The following is a 27,129-nucleotide window of genomic DNA, read 5'->3' as shown; positions in this document are numbered from 1 at the left end:
TTTATTTTTTCCCTCTTGGTATTCAGAGTATTCTTAGTTAATCTTCCTTATTTATTTAAATGTTAATTGGTCCTTGTTAATTTGGTTTTCTGTGCTGAAAGCCAAGGTCAACAATGAGACCTTTCTATGTTAGCTCTTAGCATGATTACATGCTACCGTACTGCTTCTTGGAGAAAAGTAACAAGAAGCCTCTTCCCTCTTTTAATGTAACCTTTATGTTAGGAAAAGAGTTGGAAAGGGGTTGGGTGGAGAGAGAAAATGCATGCTTGACACTATCTTGAGGGGCTGAATGATTAAAAGGGGCTGGTAAATTATAAGACATTTGTTTTGAAAGCAAAATATCACTTAACCCCAAAGAAACAGACATTTGTGGCCTTGGGGTTAGGTATAAAAATAACACAATCGTTCTTCTACTTAGAAGAGTTGGGATTGCTAACAGTGGAACCGAAAAATGCTTTACCTTTCACTTCTGCTCCCATGTGAAACTGTCAAAAGCTGCTGCTTTTGGTTGTTGCCCCAGTAGCAATCACTTCTGAGAACACCCATCCCTTTGCCAGGCATGGCCATCTTACAAGATAAAAGCAGGATTTTTCTAAAACAGATTCTGTACCATGGGGCAAAAACGTAAGTAAACAAACAGAGCTATCATAACACTTTAAATAGTAATCAAACATGTTTTGCTGTTTGCATTCAAAGGGGTGGGAAGGTAACTTGACAAGATGAAAGAAAGAACCAGATTTGTGTTCCTTCCCCCCTGTCTCCCCAGTAACAGGTACAGAATTTTAGTGAAGACTTCAAGGCAAAAAGAAAAAAGCATAGAATATACTGTTATGGTGTTATTTTTGTCTTTCATTTTTATGTCAACTTATTTGTACTTAAAGGAATCTTTCCAAAGAGTTAAGAAGCATCATTAAATAAAGACTGTGAAATGTGCAATATGGCTTATTTATTTAAATGTTAATTGGTCCAACGAACACTTCTAATTAGCTCTATATTTGCTTAGCAAAAAGTTTTACAAATTCCAATTGTGAAAAGCAGCTATTTTGAGCTGGTAAGCATGTTGCAGAATCAGCTATGATTTTTCTATAGTTCTCAGCCCTTGAAGGCACAATTTAATTTTTCATGTATGCATACTAGCAACGGTAAACACTTGCGAGTGTAAAGAACCTTCTTTAATTAGCTGCACAACAATTAAAGGATTCACAAACTAAATTGAACCCTGTCTCTGTGCTTACTAGCTGAATTCTACCACCTGTCACAACAGCACTTTGTTCAATCTGTTATGCAAAATCATTATAGCAATATAGCTGAGGGAAAAAAAAGAGAAAACAGCAATTATTTCTTACTTTTCTCTTGAATGGGTTATTTTGGGTTATACTGATGTCAGGTTCATTGAAGCTAACCTTTTGAAATCTGTAACAGCATAATACTTATATGGCAGGCATAGAATAGCTAGAAGAATATTTAGTTTTACCCTTTTAAGAGTAAGTAAGGCATATCCTTAAAGTATGGTACTTTCTCTGATCATCTGAAAAAAAAATAAAAAAAACAACAACAACCCAACTGTGCTAACTCTTGCAGCAGCCTGTTATTTCTCTTTGTCAGACAAACAAGTGACAAACATCTAATAGTACAACATACTCCTTTATTATTAAAGCTTGTAAACCGATGTAGAGACTAGTTTTAAAAACACCACTGCAAAGCAGCGGCTTCTTAAGGTATGGAGAGTTTTACCATTTAGTTTCCTTGTTCACTATTCTAATGTTCCTATTTGTTCATTATCTTTTAAAAATCTTTAACATGACTTAAAAATTAAACTTGCATACACTTGACTTTTTTTTTTATTGAGCTAACTTTATTTCCTCTACTAGCAAGCAAAAGGGGAGTTTTACACGTTTATAATGCAAGGCTTGGTAACTTTTGCATTTAAGCGCAGAGAGGATGCACAAAGCCTCAGACACCAGTTTAGCCCCACTTGATTTTTTGTGACCGAGCTTGGGTTCAGTGGTTCTGCAGGTAGTCTTCTCCATGCATGGAGGACTTTATGATGAGCCCTGATAAGCCTGTATGGGGTGGATCTAGGTGAGCCCCAAACTTCTTCATAAGAATGCAGAGGGCTAGTAACTGAATACCCTGGTTTAGCTGCTGTGGAGGGATTTCACTGTAGCACTCTGGCCTTCCTGTCAGCTGGGGTAGCCCTTAGAGTTACCTGTCTAAGTCTCACTTACTTTGTTCAGGGAGAGGTGAACTTCACCCCTGTTTCTCAACAGTATGCTTCTTACTCAGGTCGAATTCCCAGTGAAACCAGTGGAGTATTTTGGTTTTGTATGGAGCACAAGATTGGGCCGTTAGTGAAGGGACAAATATTTACATTTCTTGTTACTTCACTACGGAAGCTGGCGAGAATACTGGCATCTATGCAAGCTTTCATGCAAAAGATGTAAAGGTATATTTTGTGCATACATTCACCTTAACCAATGAGCTGAAAGTTGAGCTGCTTGCTGACAGTTTCCTAAATTCATATCAATAACATATTGTTAGTCACTGTGACTGAAGCTAAAAGCATCTGCTGTTGGATAAAGGATACATGATATGGGCATTTTGTAAGCTGGGGTTGTAAATGAATAACTATGCTCATTCAAAGTGCCTACATTTTTCAATATTATAATATTTTAAATATGTGCCCCTCTACATCATTTAGTGAAAATGTGGAAAAAGTACAAAGAAGCCTTTTGAAAACACGAAATGCTTTCCATAAAAATGCCATGAGGAAAATAAAAACCAAAGGTCTAAAGTTGAGAAAGAATGTGTTTTTATGTTTCTCATAGTTGAAAGCTGGAAGGGAGGCTGTTGCTTCGTCTAAACACATCTATGATACATGGATAAATCTGCATCGAGAAATGAGAAACTAGAACTTACTAAAACTGCCCTGTTCATGCTTCTTCAGTTCAAATCAAAATATTTGGCCTGTGCAGGATTAGGAAATGTCATTAATTGTGGATAAACTTACATTTAATTAAAAAAAGAGATTTAATAATACTCAATATATGCACCACTATAGATACAGGAAAAGGAAACCTTAACCTAGAAACAGTATACTACTTACTCAGGTGAAACAGTGAGGAGTTTTAGAAACAATGCAATGTACTCTTAAAGTTCTGGCCAGACAGCTCAGGAGTAGAGTTTTGCAGAGGAAACCCAAGCCCCTAAAAGTCATCTGCTGTGAGGTTCTTGGTGCCTAATCCCATGAGGTGACGAGGCCCCATCTCCCACTGAAACAAGTGAGAGAGCACCCACTATGTCCCTGGTCAGGCACTCAGAACTCAACCCAGATTTCTTAAAAGGGCCTCTGAGCTTTTTGAACCTTTTCAGTTACTGTTTTAGAGCTGAAATCATGCAAGCTTTGCAGTTTAAGTATTGCTTTGCAACAAAAACAGCTCAAATAGGTTTCAACAAAATTTTCCTTTGAGTTTTTGGGTTAAAAAATTTGGAGCATATGAGTACTTCAAATTGAAATGTAGGGAAGGTTTACAACATGAATGTGAGAAATGAACTCAAGTCGCAGAGCTGTGCATTGCTCTGCTTAAAAGCTCCTGAAATTCCCTCAGTGAAAGTAGCTTAATATTTATTTGCATGTTATTTTCTAAACTGTTATAGCAGAGTACTGTATTCGAATCTATGGTTTTTGTGATCAGAACTCCACAGCTTTTCTTAACCTACTATAGGGCAATAGTCGCTACGAATCCTGTCAGTCATGCTGAAGGGTTTATTCAGAACCTTACTAAACTTGGCTAGAGTAGGCTGTTAAGAATGTATTCCAGTTAGCAGAGTCCTTCTTCCCATTGACTTTGCAATCATAATTGAACCTGCAGTGTCTATCATCCTGTGACTGCATTTATCAGACCTAATTTGTCAGTCTTGTTGCCATTCACCTATCAGCCATGAATGAGAGAGTTTCTCTGACTTTTCAGTCAGACACCCAAAATACTGTAATTAACAAAAAAAAAATAGCATAAAGGCCTTTTATCCCAGGAATATCTTTCAGATATATATTCTGTTCTTTTAAAATAGCAGCAGCAGCAGCAATTAACCTCATTGATCCACCTTAGACATATCTGGAAGGTTTTCTGTGCCTTTTTCATAATGATTAGCACTAAAGCCAGGGTGCCCACACAGCACTCAGGGCTACACTGGCATCTTGTTAGGATCCTGAGGCCCACACTAGATTTGCATCTAAATTTACATAGACTGTTTTACCATAATCGTTGCTTATACTGGTATCTTCCTTTATACAGGATATGTATAGTCATTTTGTTTCCTCTGCTTGATCCTTCAATGAAATTATTGAGTGACATTCATTCCTCACAAGTTTCACCTCACTGACTTAAGCAGGAAGGCACATGTGTAACCAAAGGTGGTTGTGACCCCTTATTGTGACTTGGTGATATCACAATTATTTCCTTGTCCCTCAATCATTGAGAAGGAAAGGCAAAGTTATGAGGCAAATTAATATTAGGCAACTTAGAGACCTTTTCAGCAGCAGCTAGGGAAATAAAGAAAAGTATTCCCAAAGTCAATTGCATTTGATACAAATGTTCACTTTCAGTATTGTCTTCCAACCCAAGCAGCCATTGAAAGGAATAGTATTAATGGCAGCAGTGTTGATTGATCATTTTTGTTTCTCCAATATGGTAGTCTGGAAGGCGGGGGGGAAGCATGTTGTATTAATATCCTCTGACCGCTGGATAAATATGATTATAGCAGTTGCAGATCAAGCCATGTGTGTCTTTGCTATGTACTGCAACTGCTAACCACGCATTTTGTAAAACTACACCACTTATCTCAATGTGAAAGCGTAACAGGAAGTATTAGTGGCTTCTAAAGTTATCAGCTCCACTGTTGTGTTCATGACAATGATCAATTAATAACATTAAATGACAACAGCAGTGATAAATTGTATCAATAGAGGTATACACAGCAGAAGACCAAACTATACAGGAGATTTGTATTTTCCAATGTTCCATTTTTCCAGTGTGACAATTAAGTATAACTCTGCTATCTATTGCTAATAATGTTGCTATACATTATTGTTGAGCTTCCTCCCTCCATCTCTTTCTCCCCTGAACTCTGCAAGGAATTTGCTGGGTTCTGCCTTTTGAAGATCAAAAATATACAAGGCATCATTGCTGCCACGAGCCCAGGTGCTTTATCTTCCCTTGGTCCACCTGCTGCTGTCCAGCAACCCTGCCGCTTCACATCCTTCTTCCACTCCTTGCACCTCTGCTGAAATGGCTGCAAACCTTTCTGTACTTTCTCACTGGGATCCCCTTTCCAACTCAGGATTTGTAACAAATTCTTTTTATTGGAAATTATCATTAAAAATAAATTCATTCCAGTAACTGGAAAAAGAAAACATGTAGTTCATATGTAGGGACTACTGCACCCCTATCCAGAAGACAAACCTAAATTGTAGTCGCTCTTATTGTCATGTCCATGTTTTGGAGAAGGGAGAGAGGGAAGAGGTGTGTGTGTAAAAAGAGGAATGGGAGGGAGCGACTGGAAACTATCAAAGAATAATGTTTACAACTATCAAAATTCTGTGCTGGCAGGCTTAGCACATGTTAAAAATCCCATTTTTACAGCAGTCATTTATGTCCTGTGAAAGAGAGATGTCTAGCTTCTTGAACTGAGCATTGGAAGTTAGGAGGTCTGGATTCTACCCGTGGCTTTGTTGCATAGGGTGTCATGTCTATTTAAGTCAAGTTCAGAGTGGGATATTTTTACAGTGAGGTATGAGAATGTGCAGTTAAGTGTGCTTTTAAAACTGGGAGCATTTTCAAGGCTCTGGCAGGATTTTCAAGAGTTTGTAGATTTGGCCCCTGGTCTGGCTGTGTAATTTTGCCTATGTTCTTTGAAACTGAGCGCTTAGCCTCAGGGATTTTCAAGCATCAGCTTTCACAAAGTTACGGTACCCAGTTGTTGCTATGCTCACTGTATGCTAAAGTGTTCCTGCCCTTGACCCTGTCTCTGTCTACACTGAGTAACTTGATGAAGCAGTATAGACATACAAAATATCAGAAATACCAGCATGGAATGAATGAGTATAGATAATTCATCATCCATATTATGCCTGTCCAGAATAGCTACTGGAAATAGGTTGCAGAATAGGACATGTGCCAGTTAAAGAGGTTTCATCCCCAAATTAATGCATTTCAAATAGCATGCAATGACACTTCAGGAAACATCCATGGCCAGCTGCATCTCGGGTCACCAAATATCATGGTGAATCGGGACACAGTCACCTTCATTATAATAAGTTCTGTGCATAGGCTAGGGGATGGACTGAAGACAGATGTTGCTCTGTTTGATGTGGGTAGGTACTGAGAATGCTCTCTTCAAAGTCCTGCTTTCACAGGAACATTTGCTAATCAATCAGAGGGATACTTGTCTGCTGAGAGAGGCATCTAGTCAAGGCCCCTCTTCTGCACTTGGGTGCCTTCAGAAAAAGAGATTCCTGTATTGTTGGTGTTGAAACCATTAGATTTTTTTACCAATAGCCCAGCATCCCAAATACCATCCTTGCCAAGTCACACCAAGTAGCTCAATAATATCCCCACATTCAACCTTCCTGTTTCCTGGGCAGGGCATTCACCTGTTTTCTGATTGGAAAGAGGATATAGTAGGGCCATAACTCTTTCTTGGATCAACCCAGGACCCAATATATACTCTGCAATTGCCTGTGATCAGAGGAACATAGATGACAAACTCCCTCTTGGGCAGGGGTGGCTCTAGACATTTCACCACCCCAAGCAGGGTGGCATGCCGCTGGGAGCGCTCTGCCGACCTCCCGGCGACTGGCAGAGCGCCCTCTGTGGCATGCTGCCCCAAGCACGCGCTTGGCATGCTGGGGCCTGGAGCTGCCCCTGCTCTTGGGGTAGTCAATGGGATGAAGATCCCATCTCACAGAATGTTATGGGGACATATGGTTCATTCTAGATATTGTTGGGAAAAACAGAAAGACTGAACCTAGAGGAATCTAGAATCATTTATTGCATTAATCTGGAAAATATACTGCATTAATCTGTTTGCTGCTGGCTGAAACATCTGCTCTTTTACTGGCTTAAGTTATATTTAAATAGGGTACTCTTATTCCAAAATGAAGGATGCCTGCACAGAGATTGCCACTGAAATAATTAAAGGTGTGAATTACATCTGATTTCGTTATTTCAGTTCTACTTAGCACATAGACAAGCCCTGAGTTCCTTGGGTCAGTTTATTTGCCTGCTGCTGAGAGGATGCACTTGTTTGGGGAATGCTAAGGGGAAAGACAATATACACTGAAGATACAACCATCAATCTGTGGATATTGCTGACTGTGAAAATTTAACTCTTCTGAGGTGCTCCACTGGTTTGAGCCATTTTCCTACTAAAGAAATCCTCAGTTCTCAGTGTTCACAATATACTATACTGTTCTGCTGGTTTAATATTCTACAGCAATGGCCCAAAACACTATAGTTGCACTATGGTAGGCCTTATCATTCAGGAAAAAATGTATAATCTGTTTTAGCATTTGGGTTAGTAAATGGACCTATTGAAATATCCTCCTTTCTGTTTACTATAGTAGCAGAAAGAAATTAAGAAAATGTGTTTTTTGGAGCTACTTGGGTATATTTTTTTCTTTCAGGGAGGAAATTTTGATGAAAATGAAAACAAATTCATTTTTCAGAAGAATATATTAACTTTTGTCAAAACATGAAAATGAAAAAACCAAACGTTTTATCCAAAACCTAACAATCTTTTAGTTGTAAAGATTTCAGCTTTCTGACAAAAAATATTTTTTTTGTGGAAAGCAGGCACTTTCCATGAACATTTTTGTTTTGTTAGAAAAGCAGGTTTCTGTCAAAAATGAGGGCAAATTTCCAACCAGCCTTACGTTTCTGAGGTAGAAAAACTGGAGTGTAAAGCACTATCCTATTCTGGATAGGCAACTTCCCAAAGGCTTTGTGTATGTAGCTGGGTAGGGGGATTCTAGAGTAGGGGAAGGTTTGTTTAAATAAAGCTTTTGTGATGAGCATTTGTCTGGAGGATTGACTAGAGGTTTGGCTTTGAGGTAGGTCAGTTTATTTGCCTGCTGCTGAGAGGATGCACTTGTTTGGGGAATGCTAAGGGGAAAGACAATATACACTGAAGATACAACCATCAATCTGTGGATATTGCTGACTGAAAATTTAACTCTTCTGAGACGGTTAATTTGGCATTGAAGCCTTTATAATATTGATGAGTTGGTTTTACCAACAGCATCTTAACCCATCATGATCTGTGCCAAAGGTCCAAGTTCCCTGTAGCACAGTATCCACATCAGCTGGGTGAGAAGCACCATTAGAAATATCAGGTTTGGAGATTCTAGGAGGCCACAAGGAAGAGTGACCACAAGTAAATACACTCACAAGTTATTAAACATCCTTTTATTAACAGTTTCATTAAGCAGGAATAATGCTACGACTACTGAAACATACAGACAGAAACAAACCATGTATTGTCCAGCATCAATGATTTCATACTCACATGCCCTGGGGAAACATTGAGATCAGAGAGGTCATTGTCAAGTGCCCATCCTCTTATGTGTTTCTTGATGTGATTTTCTACTCACTTAGTAGGCAACACCTTTTATTCTGAGTTTCTTTTACGCCCACTATGCTATGCATACTATGCATGAATGTCAACCCCTTTTTCCTTCTTTGCACTTCTGCTTCCTATGAATTTTAGGGTGCTCCATTTCTTATAGGCTATCCCCAGACCCCTTATTTGCATTGGCATCTAAATCAATGAATTGCCATAACAACCTGAGTTATTACAGAATCCTTCAAAATGTTACTATCAGGCATCTTGCAGTATTAACTGGTACATTGCAGTACGTTTTGTAGTCTATTGCTGTCTAGTTTCCAGAACATCAGCACTTAACACATCTTTTACGGTAATCTTACCCTTCATTTATACAGGGTTCTCTCTCTGTCATCTAGTCACACCAAACTATTTCAGGCCTGATGCCTTCTGTGGCCAGGATACATATCTTGCAAACCTCAAGTCTGTAGGCCTTGCGTTATAGCCTTATCTTACTTATATATCTAACACTTATCGAGGAGACGCAGTTATTAATCCTATACCCCTATGGTGTGAGCCTATTTATATTTTACCACTTAAACCTACAGCTCAAATCTAATCTATTATCCATACATTGATTACATAATTGCATAATTATATATAATTAGCTACGGCAGTTAGTGCTTACTTTATCTGTAACTAGGTATTGTTCATGTTTTCAGACATAATGGTGCTTACTTGGTGCCTGAATATACTGGCTTCAAAGACTAGAACAATTTAGCTCCTCTCTGCCTCTCCTTTTGCTCCCTACCTCTACTGCTCCCCTGAAGCCATGCAATTAGACACCCCTTTCAGGTGCCTCTCCTATTCTGAACCCTGTGCCACCTTCTACATGACACCTCCCTCCTGAATGTAGTGCACCATGCCTTCACCTCCCATCACATGGCTCACTGGCTCATTGGCCTCCAGAATGGAGCGGTTTGGCCAGGAGATGCCAGTCACCCAGGCAAGGACAACGAATCTACACAGACACATTTGGCTAGGCAGTCTCTTGACATTATTCATGGTAGCATCATTGCAGTATGTGCAATGATGGAGCTGTAGATCCTGACAGAAGGGGACAGAGGTACTTATTAGTTCATACTGCTTTCCAGGGTCACTAACAACACGACGGGGATGGGGGGGTAGAAAGGGAGCTGTCATACTCAGGAATAGCCTCTGTGCCTGTGGGAACTTTCCTGAGGCAGCGTCCATGCAGGCACCTCTTGGCTGAATCTGGTTTCAAAATCTTTGACCATTTGGGGATCCAGAAATGTGCAGTATGGATTCATCCTACTCTTACAGCGGTGTAATACTCAGATTGGAAATGTGCTGGCCAACTTGCATCTTACTTTAGCCCCTAAAAGTACCTGTTGTGTAGGAGTAATTAGCCACGTTTGGTAAAGAGATTTTTTTAAATTCGTAAGACCATGTTATTTATACATTTCCCTGGCAGTATGTCAGATTATATCTCATCACATAACCTGAAGTGATCTGTAGCAAATCAGAGACATGCATAAGTGAATTAAGATTTGCTTTTCTTTCTGAAGCAGTATTTAAACACTTGTTTTTTAAGCATTTAGTTGATATATTGATTATACCTATGTCAATTTCATCTGTAGTAAAGAACTTGTATTGCCCACAATTTTGATGGTGTATTGTGTTGTCCACTGTATAAATTGACAGCAAGTAGCTTGGAACAACCCTTATATCCCCACAAACTGTTTTAAAAGGGCCCAGAATATTGTTGTATGATCTTGGCTGAAGAGTCTGTGGCATCATTTGGCATATCATATTTTCTATTTTAAATATGAATTGGTTATAGATTCTTCAAATTGTGCTACTGTTATATCTATAGATGAGAGCTCCCTCTTTCTTTTTTTTTGACAGCCATTAAATATTTTCTTTCTCCTTATGTGTGCAGGTTAGGTAGGGAATGTATTTCTTAATTTGTTAACAAATGGGCTAACTTTGTGATCTTTGATCAGTTCTAAAACAGTAGTTGAGCGTGCAGTGTATTTTAATATAACTGGGTCTTTTGTTCCACTAGAGATAATGACTTAATTTGTAAGATATATATGTTCTGAAAATTCTAACTTTAACTGTCCTTCATTTTACTCGAACTGGGATTTCAGGGAGGTGAATGTGAATTAAAGAAAATGACTTTTTTTTTTGTTGGTCATCCCAGTTGGTGAAATATCCTTTCCTCAGAAACCAAAATTTTAGTCTTTCACATATAGAGATAGAAATCATCTAAATGGGCAAATACACCTATTTCAAAACATCTTGTTTGCTCAGAGATATTCTGTTTATGCATTTTCATTGGGAATATGTATCTCTAGCTCTTGAAATCCATCTATTTATTGCAGTGACACCTACTGCTGAGAGAGCTGATCCACAACAGGATCGGTTACTGTTAAACTTGGCCAAGAAGCAGCTCATGACTCAACCAGCAGATGTTTCTGCAGCTTAGGTCAAAGGGAACTTATGGACTCCCTTGTTTTTTTGCTTTACTCGTAGAATTAAATGCCAGGGAAGTCAATACCAGGTACAGACAGTTGACCTGACCAGTAGCTGGAGGAACTGAACTAAGGCCCTGAGGAGCTGGAAAGACTGAAGCATTAGGCTGTTGAGCCAGTGTGCTGGCTACAGTCCAGTAGTTTCAGACAACTGACTATCTGATTGTATGCCTGGATTTTAATAATGATTTCATGTACTTATTTGATTATTTGTATCCAAGCTTATGCTCCTGACAGGTGCCCCGTGAACAAAATCTCGCTGGGCTATCTTGTATGAATATTTCACAATCAGTCATACTTTGATCTACGTTGCATATATGCGTTTTACATTATATTTAGTTTTGCACAAAATCAAATCCTAAACCCTCTATGAAATGGAAATGAAATGAGCAACACAGTGCTGCAGTCAGCTGTGCTTAGATTTAAATTGTTTTTAAATTTAGGGGAATTGAGTTTTGTGGTCTTAACCCTTTTCTGTTCATCCCCTTAAAATCGTAAGGACGTGGGGCGCTATCCTACTGTCCTGACCAAGCGAAAATTACATTTGCCTTTAGTAGCAGTTTGCTTGTGTTGGGACTGTAGGATTGAGTCTATACTACATGTATATTGAGATAATATAATCAGTTACAGAACTCAAGTATCAGGAGGTAGCCGTGTTAGTCTGTATCCACAAAAACAACAAGGAGTCCGGTGACATCTTAAAGACTAACAGATTTATTTGAGCATATGCTTTTGTGGGTAAAAAAACCCACTTCTTCAGATGCATGGAGTGAAAATTACAGATGCAGGCATTATATATTCACACATGAAGAGAAGGGAGTTACCTCACAAATGGAGAACCGGTGTTAACAGGGCCAATTCAGTCAGGGTGGATGTAGTCCACTCCCAATCATAGATGAGGAGGTGTCAATTCCAGGAGAGGCAAAGCTGCTTTTTTAATGAGCCAGCCACTTCGAGTCCCTATTCAAGCCCAAATTAATGGTGTTAAATTTGCAAATGAATTTTAGTTCTGCAGTTTCTCTTTGAAGTCTGTTTCTGAAGTTTTTTTGTTCAAGTATAGCTACTTTTAAATCTGTTATAGAACGTCCAGGAAGATTGAAGTGTTCTCCTACTGTCTTTTGTATGTTACCATTCCTGATGTCCGATTTGTGTCCATTTATTCTTTTATGTAGGGACTATCTGGTTTGGCCAATGTACATGGCAGAGTGGCATTGCTGGCAAATATAACATTAGTAGACATGCAGGTAAATGAGCCCTTGATGGTGTGGCTGATGTGGTTGGGTCCTCTGATGGTGTCGCTAGAGTAGATATGGGGACAGAGTAGGCAACAAGGTTTGCTACCTGGATTGGTTCCTGAGTTTGTGTTTCTGTGGTGTGGTGTGTAGTTGCTGGTGAGTATTTGCTTTCAGGTTGGGAGGCTGTTTGTAAGCGAGGTCTGGCCTGCCTCCCAAGGTCTGTGAGAGTGAGGGATTATTTTCCAGGATAGGTTGTAGATTGTGGATAATGTGCTGGAGAGGTTTTAGCTGGGGGCTGTATGTGATGGCCAGTGGTGTTCTGTTATTTGACTTGTTGGGCCTGTCCTGTAGTAGGTGATTTCTGGGTACTCGTCTCACTCTGTCAATCTGTGGGTATTGTAGTTTTAAGAATGCTTGATGCTTGTGTCAGTATATAATGCCTGCATCTGTAATTTTCACTCCATGCATCTGAAGAAGTGGTTTTTTACCCACGAAAGCTTATGCCCAAATAAAGCTGTTAGTCTTTAAGGTGCCACTGGACTCCTTGTTGTTTTTGTAGTTAACAGTACTGTGGGTTTACGGGTCTTCTTTCAACAGCATAGTGTCCTCAGATGATAATAGAGAATTTAAAATACCTAACTTTCTATGGTCACAAAATGATGAAGTGGAAATAATTTATAGACTTTGCAATAACTCCTGGAGTTTTTCTTTTTACTATATAATATTAAAGTTGGGGCATTACAAGCTTAATTTCAAGGCTATTCTACCCTCTTTTACAGAAATCAGTTGAACTGAATTATCAGATATCTGCTGCAAGAGGTTGCCCAAACTGGGGAGAATTAAAACAGTCTTTCACATTCTGAATGATATGGAAGTAAAAGTAAATGCATTTATGAAAAGACAAAACAAAAAACAAAACTTCAGTTTCATTGACCATTCCACAAATTCAGTCCAGTTTTGAATCTTGGTGTCATTATGATGATTTTTGTGAAAATAAATTACTGAAAATTAATTAAAATGTGAATGGTTGCTTATGAGCTAAAAAAAAAAAGTTCTATGCATCTTTCTCCTGAGAAAACAAACAAACCCTCCCAAAAAAACAACCAACAACACGCAACAGAACTTGATTTCTGAAAAAGGTTTTTGAGTTACTGAACTTTCAGCACCAATTATTTATCTTTCTTGTGTTTTTATCCTACCTTTTAAAATACACACGCAATAAAATAGAATAAATTCATGGGAAAAGGAGATTTTGCTAAGTCACATGCAAAGTAACAATAAATGAAACAACTTTTTGCATTCTTCTAATCTTTCTATTGTAGCATTAGTCAGATTTACAAATCTCTCCTCCTCTCTCAATGTCTTATAAAACACTGTAGTTTATAAACTACAATCAAGACTGTCTGATAATCCTTCACTTGTCAGTTGAGGTTCAAAATGCCTCACAAACTAGAAAGTAACCTACAGTATTTTAGCAACTAAATGGTCTTCCCAATTCAGAATGAAAAAAAATATGTAGCCTCATAAAAGTTCTTTCTGGTTTTGTTAATGAGTCTAATTTTTAAGGTAACTTGGAAACCCCTTATTGTATTTACTCTTTAATATTTGGAAATAATCCTGGAAGCATAGGGTCATATTGTAACATCATTTTTAAAGCAAAACACCAACTGAACTCAGTAAAGAGTTTTGTTAATGAGCGCTATAAAATCTAGCCTGTAGTTTTGTCATATGTTTTCTTTTGTTTTCGTGATACTCTTGATTTTTTAGTATTGGAAGATTGGTATCAATCCCAATAAATTTGCAGATCAGTCTCCATTCTCAAACTTCACTGACCTAGTTGCACAATCACCGCATTACTATAATGGGTTTTAATAACATTTCCATAATGAAATAAAACTAACGTATCTTGAAAATCAATGCTTTCTTTGCATTTTGCAAGAATATCCCCTTGCCTCAATATTTCTAAAATCTAATTACATTAGAAAAAAAATGTATACACCCAGGGCAAGATTCTCACCCCAGTGTAAATCTGGAGTAACTACACTGAAGTGCATGAAGTTTTAAATGGGTATAAATGAGAACAAAACCTGGCCTAATATTTTTTGTGTTCTATCAGATTGGATAGTAGCGTAATGATGGTTTTAAATATAAACGAACCCCCTGCCACACACATTTCTGTTAAGATTTAACTATTTCCAGCGATGTCTTTTAGTATTGCCTACAAATCAGTCAAAGAAGAATAGGTCAACTACACTGCCCTGCTGTTTATGTATTAATCATCTGGCAAATAAACCACTCAGTATCCTACCCACCCTCAGTAATATTTGTGATGTAATTTGTTTGGATGCCCAAATGTCACCAGCGTTGATTGTAAAAGATGAAAAAAAAATGTACTTGCTCAGCACACCAAGCTCTGGGCTAAAATGTAAGCATGAAATCTCTGGTTTATTTTTGTAATAATGTTTACAGCTGTTTAATGACCCTGAAAAGGTTCAGTAGTCTGGTGTTCTCTATTTCTTAACAGGAGTGTATTATGCTTATAACAACCTTAGTTAAACAGTTTCAGCTACCACAATAAGAACAATATTTAATACAAATTCAGTATGTATTCTGTAAAGTTACCTCAATGATACATGTTTATGAGTCACTTAGAATCAAAGCAATCTACAGCTGACTATCTAGAATTTGTCAGTTGACCAGATGTGCAAGATACACTTATAAGAATATTTCTAGTGGAAGAAATAAATTCTAAGGCAGGCCTGCACAACTCGTAAAGCAGTGAGGGCCACATTACTCCAAAGAAAACAGCTGAGGGCCAAAACCACCTGGCCCTGCGGAAACACCCCCCCGCCAGGACCTCCCAGCCCCGCGGAAACACCCAGCCCCAGCACCGCCCCGCCCTGCAGAAATAAACCCTCCTTCCCCAGCGCCGCCCCACCAAAACAGCTGTGGGCCAAAAAGGAAGGTAGAGGGTGGGGAGGTGATACTTGATTTAAAATCAACCAGGGGCTCCCAGCTGAAGAGGTGACTGGGAGCTGTCAGGGACAAATTAAAGGGCTCGGGGCTCCAGCAGCTGGGGGAACCCGGAGCTTTGTGGGGCTGGGGCAGGGATTTAAAGGACCCAGAGCTCCTGCCAGTGAGGAGCTCGAGCCCTTTAAATCCCAGCCCCAGTCCATCCGCTGGAGCTGCCGCCGGGATTCAAAGGGCCCTGGGCTGCGGTGGGTAGCCCAGAGCCCTGCCGCTGCCGGCAACCCAAAGCCCTTTGAATCCCGGCCGTGGCTGAGATTTAAAAAGCTCTGGGCTCCCCACCGCTATAGGCAGCTCAGAGCCTTTTGAATCCCGGCTGCGGGCAGCACAGAGCCCTGTGAATCCCGGCCGTGGGCCGCACAGTGAGCCTCCGTGGGCCGCATGCGGCCCGCGGGCCGTATGTTGTGCAGGCCTGTTCTAAGGGCTAAATCCTAAAAATGCTTATACAATTGTGAGTACTTTTATGCACATGTAAGTGCTTACAGGATCAGGGCCTGAAAGAGCATTACATTTAAACATGTGAGTTGGTAATCCATTACTTTGCTTTGTGGCTCTTTTGACTAGCCTTATCTGAGATATAACAACATCACAGCAAAAATTTTGAAATTGCAGTTTTCTCTAGTATGGTGAAAATGGGAATGCTGTAGTGGTTCACCATTCAATAGGAATGAACTGATGGCTGAACTTGGTTCATTCTGTTTTCAGAGACTAAAGCTATATTTTTTAAAACTTTATTATCTGGGGGGATGGAATGGTTTTGATTCCAGCAGAAGAAAACCAGACTTTTCATGTTAAATTATTGTGTATTGTGGTGATAGGCATTTCTGGTGTCATCATTGTTTTAAATTCCAGTAATCCATTTCAAATACTGAAATATAATCTATGTACTCAATTGAAATGGTTAAAGTCAAAATTTTAGTTATTGATATCACGGAAAAAAGTCTGGAGGGCAAAAATGTGAATGAAATCAAAATAGCTATTAGCACCATCAAAGGCAATTGAATGGCTCACTGTACCTTTGTATGAAAGATGAGAGAGTATTTTGATAATGCATGTATCCAGGGTGGGTTTCATAAACTGAGAGTACCCTTAGCATGGAAATAGGAAATTGTACAGCTCAAGTAGAAAACTCCCGTCATCTCACATTTTCATTAGCTCGTTAATCAGGGCTCAATCCTGCTTGGTCATATATGGCATCTATTGCAACATATGCTGGAAAATCAGTTGTTCTCTAGCATACAACACGGTTAGAATTCAGCATCCAGGACTAGGGGACTCACTTTCATTTAATCTACCTTTATATATAGACAGGAAGCGAGATTCTTTTAAGGACTAGTGGGGCCAAGTCCTTGTAGAATTACAGAACAGGCAATGGTCAGTTTGCCAATATGCTATATGCATTGCTAAATTGGAAGGATAGGCGAGAACTCTGAGTATGACAAAATAATTTAGATAGAAGTAAAAAATTTTACTAAGCAACTCATGCTAAAAGAAGTATTGAGAGTCTTTGTATAATGTTTTTATGAGCAGGATGAAACCTCATCGTAGTTTGAGTTTAAACCTATTCAGATTGACGGGTGTGAATACACCCTTCAGATAACACAACTCTAAGGATAAATTAGTCACAAGCCTCCACCTCAGAAAAAGAGATTATATGAACCCACTCAGGAGTTTTGGACTGTATGGAAGAAGGCTTTTGGCTCAGTTTTGTGTGTACATGTGAGAACGCAGAACCAGAGAATAATAGAAACAGCCTGAAGAAATCTCAGCTGCACCTGCAAAAACACTATGACCTTGGCAGAAGCTAAAGAAAGCACTTTTGGGTCTGGTGCTGGCTAAAAAGGCTTGGGGCTGTACACAAAGAAGCTATTCCATAGTTTTGGTTCTTCCTGCGTTTAGAGAATCAGGACTTTATACATTCTTTGTAAATAAAGATTTTATCAAAGACAATACCAGAATTCATCCTCAATCAACTGGAATGTTAGAGTTAAAGACAGTTAGTCAAAAAGGGCAAACACAGTATATGAACATAAACTTTACAATGGATGAATTTTTAAATGTCTGGAATTCCATTTTTATTTTGGTTAGGTAGGCACACAGAAATTTGGATGCTTAGCTAAACACTTCTGGTTTGGAGAATTAGGCTGTAAGTCTTACAGGAATCTACTTTCCTTGTCAGTCTTCCAGAATTTGTTGGTTTCAGAAAACCAAGAACATGCTCAGTTGAAGCAAATTAGTGGAGAGGCTCATATATTTCTTAACAAAACTTTTATCTTTTTATTTTTTGAGATAAAGTTGAGTTTGTAAACATATATTAACTAACTTCGAAAAACATCAGGCTTGATCCTGCGCCTGCTGCAGTTGATGGCAAAACTTCCTACGACTTTAATGTGAGTAAGGTCAGGCCCATGGGTATATTGCAATAGTGTATATTTAAAAACAAAACAAAACAGAAGTTTGAAAGCCAGGAAACTTGAAGTTCAACAACCAGCCTCAACTCTGATCCTCAGTTTCCATTCCTTGTTTACCTAATCTGTCCTGTGGCAGTGGCAGTGTAATACGTACTACAAAAATGCCTTACCATTTGAGCTGCTTGGTGAAAAATTGAAAACCGAAAAATTCCAGCCCAAAATAAAAAATACAAATTTGTATTCAGAAATGCAGCCACAGTGCCACATCAGAGTTGTAGTTCAGGTGCCTTATGCCCCCATTCCCATCTACCAGTCAAGTGCCCTTGTTCGACTACATTTCCCTTGGTGCTCCATGGCCGCCTCTGTTGCTGAGCCACTCCAGTGCTTCATAACAGATCTAGTCTGGCTGTAGATCCCAGGTTGTAGAAGAGAATGGAGGCATGGGGAACCGGCAACATTTCCAAATTGAAATGTTCGGAACTTTATGATGTTATGCTATGTAATGAAAAGTTGAAGTTTCTTGTTGAAAGCAGACAATTTTCATGATACATTTCATTCAGTTGAAACTCCAATTACATGTGACTTGGGCTTTAGTGGCCAATTAGAGTAGTGTAGGTGGGACAAAACTGCACAGAGCAGTTTCTGGAGGATTGATTCCTAGCAGTTTATGTGGACAATGGATAAGGCAGGAAGATTGGGGTTTTTAGTTTGATGAATTTGTTTGAGTTCTCTAATGAGTCGAATGATAGATGAGGGAGGGCGTTGTTTCTCTACTGCATATAGATGCAGGCTGAGTTGATGTAGACCCAGTAGCAAAATGAGGACAGACACATGCACGTAAATAAGTGGCAGGCAGCACCTTTTATTACATTTTAACATAGGGGAGGGGCGCTTCCCACCACCTGTACTCTCCTAAACCAGGCATTTAATTAGTTACAGTGCAGTGGTTACATGATTCCTTACCATATCACCTGTAACTAGTGCTAACTTTACAGGGCTCCTTATCTTTTAACCAATAACGTGGGGTAGGCTCTCCTCTGCTTATCCCCCAGGACTTAGTTCTTTCTACCACTGTCTCACTCTCCCACAGCCGCCACAAGAGGGACAGAGGGTGCAGCAGGGCTACAAGGTTCCAACCTTAACCCACGAAGTCCAAAAGGTCTCACCCTACCCCAAGGCCCATCACCAAAATCCCAGGTCTTTTACCTCTGGGAACTGTTCATTCTATTCTCTTAACTGCACCAGAAACTGCCCTCAAGTTGTGATGAATAAACTACACCCCACTACTTCATTTAGGTAGTAAGCTAAGAATTCTGCCTGTCTCCTGTAGTAGCCCTGATTGGCTGCTCTTCTCCAGGAGGTGGGCAGGGCACCCAATCATAAAGTGTTTTCCTGTGGGCAGAGCTAAATATGGTGTGAGTGTTGGAGCATCTCCTGTCATCAACAGATTGGCCGTAAAATCAAGTTACTGGCTTGAGAGGGCAGCACAGGATATGGTCTTCCTGGCAGCTCCAGCAGGAACTTCCTCAGTGCACAGGAAGCCTGTGGCACCTCTGGTGACTGGGTCCTCTGCTCCAGGCTCCCCATCCTAGGTTGTGAGAAGAGTTGTGACTCAGTGGCTCTCTTCTCTTCCTTTCCATTGCTCTGCTACCCGCCTCCATCTCCCCAGCTATGCTTGTTACTCCTCCTGCCCAAATCTTTCCTATGAGGGAAGCAGCAGCATTTACTGCCCTCCACAGGAGACAGAATTCTGTTCTTCTCCTGGGCTCCTCTGTTACCTCCGGTTTTGTGGCCTATGTAAAATGGTCCTGCTTACCCTCTGGGAAAGGATCTTCCAGGAATTTGTATTGTATGAAAAACAGGGTGAGATGAAGATTTCACCTGTGCCTGTAGGTATTGCCAGACCCAAGCATTCAAAAGCAATGAGTCAGGTCTCAAACAATCATGACATTGGTTTAAAAAGTGTGACATTTTAAATCAATAATAAGTTTTGTGTTCTTTGTATTAGCCTTTTCGTTTCTGACCCTTTAGGTGCACTCAGATCACATTTTCAAGCATGACTCTGTGACAATGAGGGCTAGAAACATATTTCTCCAAAAATAAGCAATCCCTTCCCTGGAAAGCTACATTTCTCACCTAATCATTTGACTTCAGGAGCTAGGGGTTAAGAAAAATATCAAATATTCGAAGCCTTGCATCATGCCCTCCCTGGTGGGAAATGTGTATATATGAACATGTTAGTAACCAGGAGAAAGCCTTGAAATAGCCTTGTTTTTTGGTAGGGAAAAAGAGGGTAAGGTGTGCTGTTGATATGGGTTGGACAGCTGGTGGTGAGAAGCTCAACAATACATTGAATTTTTTAGGAAAAATCACTGACAAGCTTTCAACTTTTCAACTGTAGCTGCTACAAGTTTTTTTTTTAAGTCCATCTTTGAGGAAAAATACTACAAAATTGCATAAACCTCAACAAATATAAAACAAAATGAAGTCCAACACCTGTAGGTTAGAAACGATACTTAGTGCTAACCGTCAGTATTAATAAACACCACTGGAATCTGACAGAGTTTTTAAACTTTGATAAGGGATAATGCTAAAATTAGCCACATAGTCTTCCTGAAAAAACTTAAAGGCACCAATTCCCATTGAGGTTAACTGAATAAAGCAAACTTGGAGTGTATAGATCAAGCTGTTTTTAGAAAAAATGACATTCTAAGAAGACACTTCAAAAAATTCTCCTGGATTTTCAAATTCTCATGTCTCCAAGATGCCTTGTCTGATTAACCTCAAACCGGGGGGGGGGGGGGGCGGGAAAATCACCTCCAGCTAGAAACAAACACAAGAAATTTCAAACAGAAAATAGCTGATTTGAAGGAGGTACAAGGAATGTAGGGTCAAAATTAGATTTAATAGAAAAGCAAATAATAACAAAGCTTGCTCCCATTCACGTTTCTAATTCTGTGTACCTGTGATCTAGTGGATTGAACCCGCATGGGAGCCTGGAATTCCATTCATTTACTATGCAGTCTTCAGTGACACTTGAATTGCTCTGAATTTGTTTTGTCATCTATGAGAGGATTACCTATAGACAACTCAGAAGTGCTGCTAATTTATATAGGAGTAAAACACTGCTGTACAGAGTGTAAGTGCTAAGTATCATGCGTATTACATACTTCTACATCTAATCTATGTAGACCTCTACCTCGATATAACGCTGTCCTTGGGAGCCAAAAAATCTTACCGTGTTATAGGTGAAACCACGTTATATCGAACTTCCTTTGATCCACTGGAGTGCACAGCCCTCCCCCCGCCCCCCGGCGCACTGCTTTACTGTGTTATATCCCAATTCATGTTATATCGGGTCACGTTATATCGGCGTAGAGGTGTATTTATTTATAAATAGTGCTGAATGCTAGAAATGGGCCCAAACACAATCTCTGGATCTGAACACCACTGAACTTTGGAGAAGTTTTGATCTGGATACAAACGTGAACTTTGTGGTTCAGGCTCATCTTTAATATATGTCAATGTATATTTCCTCTTTTTCTCTTATAAATTCTTAATCTCAACATCAGTCATTCTTCAAGGAAAACCAAACAGGCCTCCCTATGGACACCAACCAGGCTTCTCTTAGACCCTGATCTTGCAAATACTTAAGCACATGTATAAGTTTGCTTTCAAGAGTTGTCCCATTGAAGTCTATGGAACTACTCCCATGAGCACAGTTACAAACATCTTAAGTATTTGCCAGATCTGGGCCTCAGATTGTCTGGCAAGTGGCCATTATAAAAAAAACGTGAGGTTTGGTCTCAACCTGGGCAGAACATGTTGCTTTGCAGCAAGCTTGGTCCATAAGTTTCTGTGTCCAGACATGAATATAAGCTGAATAAATTAAATAACTATTCAGTAAGAAGTTATGGAATTTGGTAATTTTATAGTGGAGAAAATGTCAAATTATATGTGTAAATAAGACAGATCTTCAGTATGTTTGCATCTGACCTTATAGTTTCTTATTGTTCAAAAGTCATTAATGTAAAAAAAATTTTTAAATAGTGTATTATAGATACATTATTTCTGAATAGACTAGAGAATGTGGCAAGAATAGAATATTATTATGGACAATTATGCAGACCAGCACTGAGCACTTGTGTTTACCAAATAGCTTTGAGTTCTAATTTTCTGTGATACTCGTACTGAAGGTACTATTTGTGCTCATTACTGTGTATTGGGAAAGTTATTTAAAAAATTAAATTTGTTGATATTTCCTATAGTACCTTCCCTTGATTTTAATTGGTTTTATCTAGTTCTGTAAGAGAACTCTTTAAAACAAATCAAAGTCCCTTAAATCACATATCTTACCCATTGAAGGACAGAGGTCTTTCTTTATAAATTTAAAGTTTTTCCAAGAACTGAAATCTGAAGGGTCTCAACAATGAATTAAAAGATTTGACAAAAGATAATGTATGCATTTTTTTTGATGGCCACAGTTTGAAAATGACAAAAAACAATGCCTTGTAACAGAAGGGTTAAATCTTAATCTGAGGTTTACAAAGCTGCTAGTCGCAGTCTCCTTAAAATTTAATATACCTCGTTAATGCTTACTTGCAAACACTGAAGGATTTTTATGATTATAATCATGTGTTACAGCACCTAGTACTGTTTCTAAGCAGCATACTAATCAGCTTAATGAGATATTACTGCACTTTTTGTTGACTGAAGCAAAATCCCTTTTATTGTTCTAAAGCTTGTCCTTTACTTTATTTTTTCCAAAAAACATTATCTTGTTTTATTGTATACCAGTAAATATCATGCCTTCATCGTCGTCGTCGTCTTTTGTCAAATCATAAAACTATTTTTCTCATTGTGGAATGTGTAATATATTGAAAATGGTTAATAGAACTGAAAGTTACTTTTTGTTTTCTGTTTGTGCTTTTTAAAATGGAAATGGGAGAGATGCGTAACCTTTCTTTTTCTATAGATTGAAAATGTAAACAGGTGCATTTTCACGGGAAATACAACAGGAGACATTGAAAGCTTATGCCACCCCTTTAATAATTAGATATTGAAACTGTCAACATGCTATTTTAAAATACTAATTAATAATTTAAATCAGTAAACATACAGTACAATGAAGGCATTATATAATTAAAACAAATATCACAACTGTATAGTATAATTAGCATTTAATATACTTTTTATTGTTTTCTACTATAATTCCTTTGCATTATTATGTGTAAGTTAAACATAAAATGAAAATATTATGTCCGAAGATATAGTTGATTCACTGCTTATAACTATTTTGTAGTACAAATCTAAACTATCTCCTTATTTTCAGGGATGGAGGAAGCTAGTTTGTGCCTTGGTGTTTCTTCAGCTGTATCAGAAGCTGATGCCCATCTCAACAGTACCATACTTAATGGTCAGTATTCAATGAGCCAGAAGCTGCATCAGATAACTTCACAGCTCAGTCATGCCTTTCCAGAACTTCAGAACAGGCAGAATACTGAGGAGAAGGCATCAGCACCACTAGAAGAGAAAAGTCACGTGGCTATAGCAAATCAGCCAATCAGCAGTCAGATGGCACTGTTAGCAAATCAGCTCAATAGAGAAGTTGACACCAGTTTGAATGGAAGAGTGGATCTGCAACAATTTTTAAATGGACAAAACCTTGGGATCATGTCTCAGATGAGTGATATCGAGGATGATGCCAGGAAGAACAGAAAGTATCCATGTCCCCTCTGTGGGAAACGCTTTCGGTTTAATAGCATCCTATCGCTCCACATGCGCACTCACACCGGAGAGAAACCATTTAAGTGTCCGTACTGTGACCATAGAGCAGCTCAGAAAGGCAACCTGAAGATTCACCTACGTACTCACAAACTTGGAAATCTTGGCAAAGGCCGTGGAAGAGTCCGAGAAGAAAACCGCCTTTTACACGAGCTGGAGGAGAGGGCGATTCTGCGAGACAAGCAGATGAAAAGCAGCCTTTTGCAGCCACGACCTGATGTGAAAGCACAGCAGCATTCGCAGCCAACACCTCTGGCAAACTGTAATTTGTCTGTGCCAGCTAATCACAGCACACCTGATATTTCGAACCCTGTCCCCTCTCCAAAGCCTGTGAGTGTCCAGGAAGAAGTAGTAGCTCAGACTGCTGGGTTCAGATGCACATTTTGCAAAGGAAAGTTTAAGAAGCGGGAAGAGTTGGACAGACACATAAGGATCCTGCACAAGCCTTACAAGTGTACTCTGTGTGACTTTGCTGCCTCCCAGGAGGAGGAGCTGATTAGTCACGTGGAGAAAGCTCACATAACTGCGGAGTCAGCTCAAGGCCAGGGATCCAATGGGAATGGAGAACAATCTACCAATGAGTTTCGCTGTGAGGTATGTGGCCAAGTATTTAGCCAAGCCTGGTTCCTGAAAGGCCACATGAGAAAGCACAAAGATTCCTTTGAGCACTGCTGTCAGATTTGTGGGAGGCGTTTCAAAGAGCCTTGGTTTCTTAAAAATCACATGAAAGTCCATCTGAATAAATTATCTATAAAGAACAAATCTCCTAATGATGCAGAAGTACCTGTATCCATCAGCAGTATGTCACAGGAAGCTCATGCAAACTTGTATTCACGATACCTATCATGTTTGCAAAGTGGCTTTCTTCCTCCAGACAAAGCAAGTTTAAGTGAACAAAATCAGATTTATAACAAAGGAGATTTGCCTATGAAAGAGAGAGAAGTTCTGGGGAAACTCCTTTCACCCATTTCTGGCATTGGCCACAGTATTGTTGAAGGGGATAAACATTCTTTATTGGGCTGTCTCAATCTGGTGCCTCCTCTGAAATCCAGCTGTATAGAAAGGTTACAGGCTGCTGCCAAGGCTGCAGAGATGGATCCAGTAAACAGCTATCAAGCCTGGCAGCTTATGGCAAGGGGAATGGCCATGGAACATGGCTTTTTGTCTAAAGAGCAGCAGATACAGCGCAGCCATGAGGACACTTTGGCAAATGCTGGAGTTATGTTTGATAAGGAGAAGCGGGAGTATGTGTTAGTAGGAGCAGATGGCTCTAAGCAGAAAATGCCTGCTGATTTGGTTCACAGCACTAAAATGGGCAATCAGAGAGACTTGCCAAACAAACTAGACCCTTTAGAAGGCAGTCGAGATTTTTTGTCACATGGTATGAACCAGGGACTTGATTATAACATGCATAGTCATGGAAATGTGAAAGAAAAGCCAACTGAGTGTCCTGACTGTGGAAGGGTTTTTAGAACATACCACCAAGTTGTTGTTCACTCCAGGGTACACAAGAGAGACAGGAAAGCAGAAGAAGAGATAATTCAAAGTAACCTCGATGAGCGACGTGGGTCTGGAAGTGATCAAGAGTCTCAGTCTGTCAGCAGGTCGACAACACCAGGGTCCTCTAACATTACTGAAGAAAGTGGAGTAGGTGGGGGTCTCTCACAGACAGGAAGTGCACAGGAGGACAGTCCACATCCTTCCTCGCCTTCCTCTTCAGGTATGCTAACTTATCCATCACCAATTTTGACTGAGAAATTAGTTGCTGTAGTTTTAATGACAATGATGTAGTAGTTTATACAATTTACCAGTGTTCTTCATACTTACAGTTCCCGAATAGTTTGCAGGGCTGTGGTGCTGTGTGCTCGCGCGTGGTATTTTGGGTTCTCTTTTTTAAAATCCCTTCACACTTTTAAAATAAATTCTCGTTTCACCGATGGATATTTTTCGTGGGCAAACTTTTCCTGCCCGTTCAGCTATCTCTTCAGCTATGGCACAGGTGGCAGTGTACAAGGTCTGTGCTTTCACCAATGAGGGTGTCACTTGGGGAACCCTTTTCTCTGGGTTTCTAAAGCTCCCCTGTTGTATCCCTGCTCTCTCTCTCTTCTAGACACTACTATTGCCTCCAGGTGGAAAGGTGAAGCAAGCTACTTTCTTTAAGCTATAGCTCAAAGGGGTGTATTTCGTTGGCCACCAGCCCTCCTGAGAGAGACAGTCTAGTCCCAGTCCCCAACCAATTCAGTTATTTAGCTGAAATGTGCACTGCCACCAGGTCACCGTGCTGACTAGAACAAAAATGAAATAAAATCCATTATTAGGTTTTTTTACGTAATTTTCATTTATATACTTATTTTAACATGTATGCATACTTCCATTTATGCCATGTGTATTTGAAAAATACAAGAAAAATAGAAACTGAACGAAAACATTTTAATTGCATTTTATGTCATGTTAACTTCCTGTATATAAAATAGCAAAGCAGATAATATTTCATTGAAGATGTCTATAAAATATTGAGCTTCCTGGTACAATTTTTAAAGTTACTAGCCTATGACTGCTGAAATAAAATCTCCAAGTAATAACAGGTAAGATTTCTGGCCTCATCTATATTTCCAAAGCCACTTACTAATGGATAGTAAATTGAAAGTTATATCTTCAGCCCTTTATAAAGAAAACACCTCACTAATGCTGTAATCATTCTGCAAGGCTAACAACAGAGGAAATCATGCCATAACAAATACTCTGTTACTAATGGCAACATTGATTTCTGCAATCAGCCATTAAGTCTAGAAAATGAAAGACAGTTTGAGGTACCTTAAGGCATTACGTTGCCCACTGTTAAAGATCTGGTAGCAGGCTGTAGAGGGTAATTCTTTTTAGTTTTTTTTTCCCAGTTTCGATAAATATTTTAGTGTTAGAGGCAATTCACTGTTACAGTTATTAAGTATATGCCGGTTTATTTTTGTTGTTCTTGTCATGCTCCAGTATACTCGACTTCTAAGGCCAAATTAATATAAAAATAAAGTGTTAGTTTGCAGGCCTATTACAAACCAGTAAAGAAATTGTTAAGACACATAAATCTGCACGCCACATTCCACAGATTCCTATAGTACTTAATGTTGTTGTTTAAATACCCATGAAACACACTGTCTACTCTTAGAGTCATAGCCTCATTTACAATTTATTACTGGTGAGACATATTAGAAAATGCTATTTAGGAACAAGGGTAACAGGCAAGAGCTAATTTCATACTATACATAGTTGTTCCTGTTGTTTTAAGAGGATTGAAAGTATATCAGGAGAAAGAAAATTATTTTTTTCAACTTGTTAAAATCCTAAACATTATAAAAAAATTATTGCTGTCCTTTTAATATATAAAGTATCACGTTTGTTTCAGTATAAAGAGCATGACCATAACTGGGTTTGAAATAACTGATCCGTAAATCATTTAGCAAAATTCTGTGAGAATCCTTCCTGGGTTTAGAGGATAACAAGAAGAAGAGAATCTCAGAA

At 39.2% G+C, this 27,129-nt stretch overlaps 1 protein-coding gene across 5 annotated transcripts in view; it reads left to right on the top strand.

Annotated features, from left to right (window-relative positions):
- Positions 1–27,129, top strand: part of ZNF536 (zinc finger protein 536) — a 421,935-nt gene that overhangs the window by 167,647 nt on the left and 227,159 nt on the right. For all 5 annotated transcript variants that reach the window (XM_050923035.1, XM_050923033.1, XM_050923032.1 and 2 more), the window contains one exon: positions 23,165–25,336. In XM_050923035.1, coding sequence (XP_050778992.1) covers positions 23,167–25,336 — 2,170 coding nt within the window. In that variant the 5' untranslated portion in view covers positions 23,165–23,166. The remainder of the gene's footprint in view (positions 1–23,164; positions 25,337–27,129) is intronic.

This window comes from Gopherus flavomarginatus, chromosome 14 (genome assembly GCF_025201925.1).
Source record: "Gopherus flavomarginatus isolate rGopFla2 chromosome 14, rGopFla2.mat.asm, whole genome shotgun sequence".
Lineage (NCBI taxonomy): Eukaryota > Metazoa > Chordata > Testudines > Testudinidae > Gopherus > Gopherus flavomarginatus.
This window is presented reverse-complemented; position numbering and strand designations above follow the sequence as displayed.